The sequence below is a fragment of the Triplophysa rosa genome, linkage group LG7 (genome assembly GCF_024868665.1).
Source record: "Triplophysa rosa linkage group LG7, Trosa_1v2, whole genome shotgun sequence".
Lineage (NCBI taxonomy): Eukaryota > Metazoa > Chordata > Actinopteri > Cypriniformes > Nemacheilidae > Triplophysa > Triplophysa rosa.
Window position 1 is genome coordinate 7,421,981 of NC_079896.1, and position 7,460 is coordinate 7,429,440.

At 36.8% G+C, this 7,460-nt stretch overlaps 1 protein-coding gene across 1 annotated transcript; it reads right to left on the reverse strand.

Annotated features, from left to right (window-relative positions):
* Nucleotides 1-2,309: 2,309 nt before the first annotated feature.
* On the reverse strand, nt 2,310-6,907 carry gata2b (GATA binding protein 2b). The gene is made up of 5 exons (XM_057338275.1): nt 6,600-6,907; nt 5,339-5,869; nt 4,613-4,755; nt 2,807-2,932; nt 2,310-2,684 (listed from the first exon to the last, which is right to left on the reverse strand). The coding sequence occupies exons 1-5, from the start codon at nt 6,853-6,855 to the stop codon at nt 2,460-2,462; spliced, it is 1,281 nt and encodes a 426-aa protein (XP_057194258.1). The 5' UTR covers nt 6,856-6,907; the 3' UTR covers nt 2,310-2,459.
* Nucleotides 6,908-7,460: the final 553 nt, after the last annotated feature.

Below are 7,460 nucleotides of genomic sequence, written 5' to 3' on the forward strand. Positions count from 1 at the left end.
TACTTTCCTGCCTCTAAGGTTTCCCTCAGGACAAAACCAAAAGGGAAAATAAAAGAGAAGGGAGAGAGAGAGAAGCAAGCAGATCTATTACCCTGTTCCATGAGTATGGCAGTAAAACACATACTGTATACAGTACACTGACACACACACCTTCACCTCTGCACAAACTGTCCCTGGAGAGGGGAACTGAGCGCTCACAGTTGGTGTTTGTCAAATAAGTGATTGTTAGAAGACAGAGGATGAATTAATTTACCCGCTAAACAGGAAGATAAGGATGAAAGAATAAAAAGAGTTGAATGGTGCCCGGCCTGTGTTGGATAAAAGAGTTCTGTTGTGTCCCAGATTTAAAAGAGAATGTTTGTACACAGCAAAATCTCCAGTGTTGAAAAAGGTCAAATTAACTCTCACAGTGTATATATAATCCACACCCTTTTTAACACTGGCGATTTTGCTGTGTAAATGCATCAGTTAGGTCAGATCTACAAAACATAGTATGCCTATGTGGTTATTCTAGCCTTTATGAAAATTAACAGGGGTTTTATAATAGTAAAGATGTAACCTTGGGTTTTGGTGGATTAATTAGCATTTGTATATAACCACAGTTTTACAAACACCATGGTTAAACTACAGTGACCGTAGCAAGGCCATGGTTAATTTGAGGTTGACATGGTTTAGCCATGTTTCCCTTTAGTTTATTTGTAGTAAAACCGTGGTTCATTTTCATAAAGGAGGCTAAAGCAAAAGGTAAAAATAAATAATAAATGAATAAGATTTTGTGTGTTTGTATCTGTCTTAAAGTGATAGTTCTCCCAAAAACAAAAATTCTGTCATCATTTACACATGACTTTCTTTCTTCTGCAGTACAAAAGAAGATATTTTGAAGAATGTTGGTTACCGAGCAACAGTGGTACCCATTGACTTGACAAAACTTATGTGTCTATATAATAGAAGTGAATGTGTACCACCAATGTTTGGTTACCAATACCCTTCATCTTTTGTGTTCTGCAGAAGAAAGAAAGTCATACAGATTTGAAAAGCCGGCGAGTAAATGATGACAGAACCTTCATTTTTGGGTGAACTATCTATCCCTTTAAGGGAGTTTTGAGTAACTTTGGAGTTTGTTCTGGCTTATCATAGACTTCTGTATTTTTAGAAGCACACACAATTAGAAACAATATTATTGTTTTGCTCATGTTTGGTAAATAGTGTTAGTCAATCTTTAAAAAAATGTGTGAGGTTTTTTTGCTTATACACACTTATCTAACAACATTTACACATTAGGCAGACACTTCTATTCAAAATGTACATGTATTACAATTAATGTGTCCCTGGGTATGTTAGCATGGTTAGTACCATACCATGCGCAAGTATTTAGGCTAATGCAGAACTGTGAAAGGCTGCTCTTATCACAACCTTTAACACAAACCCTGAAGACTTTCTCTGCTCTTGTATTTTTATCTCATCTCTCTGTTTCGTCTCTCTAGAGTCCTGCTCTTAGTTCGCATGCTTTGGTCCAGTCAGCACGCTGATAAGGTCTTTGACTGTGCGACTGTGCAACCTTGAATAGAGCCACACGTGTGTGATTGTTTTTATATGTCGGTTGCATAATCACCTCTCATTAATAGTAACTTTTTGAAAATAAGGCAACAAGTCATACAATATTAACATATTTAAATTCTTTATTAAACAAAGCTTTACACAGTAAAAGTGTGTTGTGTGTACAGTTTAGTGAGAACATGAATAGTTTAACAGTTATTATGGAAGTTGATAATATCATTCACATATAACACTTGAAAGTAAGATCAAAGAAAGAAATAAATTATAGCAATAATAATATAATTACAAGTGGTATATTGAAAGTCTTGCAAACTCTGTTTTTACATTATGATCTTTAAAATGCAGGAGTTGAAGCCACATTTGTTATGTAGGCAAAAATACTCTCCTGCGTCTTGTCTTCACAGTTCCAAAGATACAGTGCACCCTCAGTATTAAGGTGTTGGGGTTTTCAGCCAGGACAAAAGTTGTTATACTGGTGATTTTTACTTTGGGAATATTTACTATAAATCAATAACTGGCTAATTTATTACATTGTACTAATATGTTGGCTTAGAAGACATTTCAATAATTCACAAAATAAAGTGCAAATTGTCATATTTAATCAATTAATAATAGAATTTGAATTTAAAGTTTTAAATTACCTCGAAACAGACTTTTTATATCAAAACAAACCATGTTTGCTATGCTTTACACACAATTAACATTTAATGTAAAATAAGGTTAAATCATAAACAAAAGGTCGTTCAGTCAGTCACAACTATCCCTCTTATTATTCTTATTACGTTTTCTGCATAGGAGATGTGTTGCAACTGGGGACTAAATGTGAAAATCCAAGCACAAGAATGCAGTGGTTTATTATAATTTTAATATATCTTCATTAAGTATGATGTTGGATCTTTCTCTTAGCCTATGGCAGTGACTAAGCTAGTGTGACTAAACGCAGGATGTAATTGTATTGGCTGGGTCATATTAAAGGGGTGGGGCATGTTGACCATGTGGCTTAATGGTTTATTATGCACACAACTGTCAAATTGTTGATGGTCCCCCTTCCTTTTCTTAGGTCTGCTAGACATTTTCCTATTGCGGGTCTGAATCCCATCTTTCTTCATAGTTAGGGGACGGTTCACCTGAATGCATAGAGGAATTTTGAGAGAAAATACAGCATTTGTAAAGTCATGACAAACAACACTGCACATGTAAGTGCAAAAGCCTAAGGTGAGACTAAATAGATAAATAAACATTTACTCACATTGTGTAGTTTGTAGTATAGACCGCAGGCATTACATACAGGTTCTCCGTTGGCATTACGTCTCCAAAGTGTGGTGGTGCCTGTCTGGCAGTTTGCACAACAGGTGCCTGCTCGCCTGGAGGCTGACTAAATTATACACAAAACAGTTAAAGTCAAAACCACTGCCTGCTGTGATTTTTAACATAAGGAAGAAAAAATTTCACTTAAATGAATCCTGCAGTAATGCAGAATTTTGGTATACATATAGAAAGAGATTATTTGTTTGTTTGTTTGTTTTAGTGCAATATTAAAATGTGATTAAAATAGAATATGTACGGTAAATGTATAAGTAAGTGTAAAAAAAATCTAAATATCTAAAAATAAGGGATATTTAATAGACTAGTTAATATTTTTCGCTATGTTAGCCTGTAGACATTAAGAAAAATATAAAAACATGATAAGGAGGAAGCCACGGTAAAAGACACCGTTTTTAAAGAAAATGCAGCTTTCTGGTTTAAAATGGTTTCTGGTTTCAAACAGGGAGAAATGAGGACAGTTGTGCATTCACGCAAGACAGAAATTCACCGCGTTTCCTATTCACATCTCTTATCCTACATTTCTTCTTTAACGTCTGTCCAGTGGAGTGGTGCTCAGTAGCCTGATGTGAAGTAGACTGGTGAAGTAGACTCACATGCCAAAGCAAAACAAAGAAACCAACCGCGAACGGAAGCGTTGTCGGGTCTCGCGAAGCTATCGGTACCGGGCAGACATCCTGCCACGGAAACAAATTGACCGACCTGTCTCTGCACGCGCTCTACAAATATACGACGTGTACCTGAGACCCGAAGCTAGTCAGCCTAAAATTTACAGCAAATGCACAGAGTATGGAGCAAGGTCAGGCTGATTTATTATGCGTTTTCCTTATTTTTTAATTCTGTAAATGTTTAAAATGTTTAGACTACAAGTCCTTAAAAACGTCTATACAAGTGAAGTGTTGTGTAAAAATGTAATAAATTAGACGAAGAAACAAGGGCTTGGCGGGGTTCATATTTTAGTCTGTTTTTTTCTTTTTCTCTTACCACGAACTTTTACTTGCTTTGTTAAAAGTGATGCTATGCAGCATCAATAATAATAACAATAATTAAATGGTTATTGTTTTTGAATTATTATAATAATAATTATTTGTTATTTATTAAACATTTAATAAATTACTATTTTTAGAATTATGTATTATGTCTAATATTTTACTGCAGTATAGGCCTATTAAATGTTTTAAATGACTAATTGATATCTACCAATCAGAATGCAATCAACGTAAAACATTTGTTCTTATAACTTACATTAATACAATTCTAAACCCTTACACTGTTTTTAAAGGCAAAAATGTCTGAGATGATTTTTTTAATAATAAGAATAAAAATATAGTTGACACAAATTTATAACATAAATATTCAAATTTAATTAACATGATATGCATTGTGTTGGCCTATATGAGGAATAAAATATTTCTGCTTTATAAGGTTTACACTTATTTATGCTAATGAATTCTAATTCCTGTTTAGGCCATGGCAGGGCCATGGAAACTACAATGGTCCATTACACACACTCAGTCTCTCTTTCTCTCATCTCTTCATTCTCTGTACTCATTTTCTTCCAGTGCATTGTTATTTAATTATATATTTAATTTTTTAATGGTGTCTAGCTTAATAAACCGTGTTCTTTTCTAAGTGACATTTGGACCATCCGCTTTTAACAAAGAAGAACATAGCACATCAGATTGCTGTCTGGAAATGTGTGTGTACAGGTGAAAGGTGTGTATAGGCCTACCAGTCGGCGCTTGGGTCTGATGAGTGGTCGGTTCTGTCCATTCATCTTGTGGTAAAGCCCACATGCATTGCACAGGTAATGACCTGTTCCATCCCTTCGCCACAGAGGAGTTGACGTAGCTCCACAGTTTACGCACTCACGCCCTTCCGGCACACATGTAGAAAATGAGGAGAGGAAATAAAAAATTGAGCAACTTATTCATGCTGAGTGGAATGAATGTGGGGTAATGCGGTTGTGCACAGGAACATTATGACTTCGTAATCTGTTTTCTTAAGAATTTAAAAGGTTGAAGTGCAGTTTCCATGAACATGTCAAGATTATGCAACACATATGCAGAACTGCAGGGACAACAGAAACACAATTACGCATTGAGGTGAGCTCGAGGCGTTTCCTCATAGCAATCCATAAATAGGTACCAAAAAGTTTACAATTTTTACTATAATAGCATAATGAGGTTATGAAATTATGTAATATTTTACATTAGTGTTCATGTTACGTGTTACTAATTGTGTTGGAATAGCAAATATTGGTTATTTATTAGCTGCTCCATGAAATACTTTTAAAGAAGGCTACATATTCAATATTATTACTCCGTAGGCTACTTATGTAATCACACGGTTAACTGTGAGTTTGCCCCCAATTGTTTACCTACAAGTTAGAGCTAGACACTTAGCATCTGATGGTGTGGGTTCCCCTGTTGGTGTGAACTACGAACTTGGAGGTTACCTGAGAAAGCGTGGTTTTTGCTTTTGCATCTAGATGGCGTGTTGCTCGCACAGGACCCAAGCAGACTTCTGGAGTAAAACACACTACCGGGGTACTCGTGCGCTCCAGGTAAAGCATAATCGGAGTATGAGGGAATATGTGTAGTTGTCTGCGCCAGATTGCCGCGTATTGGGCTTGCGCACTCCATCTTCATTCCGTCAACGAAATGCAAGTGGTACTTTCCAGTGTCTCTTATAGCAGCAGCGCACGCAGGGTCAGGGGAAGCATCTTTGGGTGGAGTAGGGGGCAGGCAGTACATTTGTGGGCTGCAGCGTTGCGTCATTGACAGGCATGGCATCGAACCTGGAGCAGACGTTCTACTTCCCGGGTATAGACTGTTTGAGTTTTCAACGCCTGTTGAATGAAAAACCGCTTTGCCCAGGTGACCGACGGCCCATGTGCTGTGTTGGGCCGATTTGCTGTTCTCCAGTATCGGAAGACCTTGGGTATGGATAAGGTGGGGTCGACACATTGAGCCACCAGTAAGCCGAGCTGTCAAAATAAACGAAGTTAGTGTTAACATTTGCATTGCTATTGTTTCAATACTGTTGTAGTCTGCACGAGTATTTTCGAATCTACTGTTTCTGTCTGCGCTATTACGCGAAAACTATATGCACACAAATTAACCAAAAAATACAACACCAGACAAATTTCGAAATGTTATTTTGTTATTTTTGTTGATCAGATCAGTTATTTAAATGTTATATTTTCTTATTTTTTATAATATAATGTCTTAAACGAAGTAAACGTTTAGTGTTTGATGGAAAACTGGATGTATTTTACATTCACCTCAAGGAAGCAACGTGCGTAAAAGCAACACCTATGCAAAATGGAAATAAAATCCACAATGTCCCTCACGTTAAATTTATGACAATAATAACGAAAATATTTTTGTTGGTACTGTTGTTGTTTTGTGTTATTGTATTAATTTGCTTTAGCCATCAATGTTTTTAAGTTGACTACATTATTATATAGGCCTAATACAATCAATTGTAAACCAAATATATGAAATATGAATTTATGGTATAATTATATTAAATTATATATTATCTCATTACAATATTATTAATATGATATTATTTGCAATTGATTCTGGCACAATGTGGATTAGAAATAAAATGCAATGAAGAGCACTCAATTCAAAATGTAATTTTGCAAAATATATGTAACTGCTAAAACGCTAATGAAAACCCCACAAATAGAATATTCCAGGCCTACTCACCATGTGTCTGGCTGTAGGACATTCGTCCACGAGTGTGAGAGTGAGCTCCGTGTGTGTGATAATAGTTGTTTCCTTGAGAGTCCAAATGATTGAGAAATACATCCACCTCATCGGGTGGTAATAAAGGAGCACTTGACTCCATATACCCAGAACCATGATGTCCTAAACCGACGTGTTGAGTCACTGAATCTGGGGTTCCCATTAAGGCTGAATGGTGACCGTGCATCATCCACCGGGGTTCCGCCGGGAGCTCCATCTGTATGTGTTTCCTCTTGATTGGGATGTATAGTCCTGTGCGTTTAAACAGGGTAAATTGCCTTTCGCGTTATTCCAAGATTATCCGGCGTGGAAGCTTTTCCAAAAGTATTTTCCGCACTTATTCTCTTCACCTGCTGTTAAATAGGCTATACATGTTTTAGTACATCCTGAGAGCGAGAGCAATATTAATACATAATAAAAAATGTTAAAAAATAACCCAAGAAATCGCGTGTTTGTTGTGTGACCGGAGTCACTGCTTGCGCCACTCCACACCTGCAAGAAGCGCACGAGCGATGCTCTGAAAGATAACGATCTCGCGCGTGCAAATACCACACTTAGCTGTGCATCTCAGCTATTTGTGCTGATACAGATTTTTACGACAGATACCTTAATATATGCGACCATTTCCTGTAAGTTGATGGAAAAAATAAGGTGAAAAAAAGTTGCCCAAACTGTCCCTTTATCTTGTCGTTTCATGGCGCGCGCGCGCGTCCCCATAAAATTTGTCGCTCGCTTTTTTGCAGTGCCTGTAAGTGTCTGGAATGATCGACACAGGACAGTCACACTAGCGACTAGTCACTAAGCTAATATGCATGACTTCTA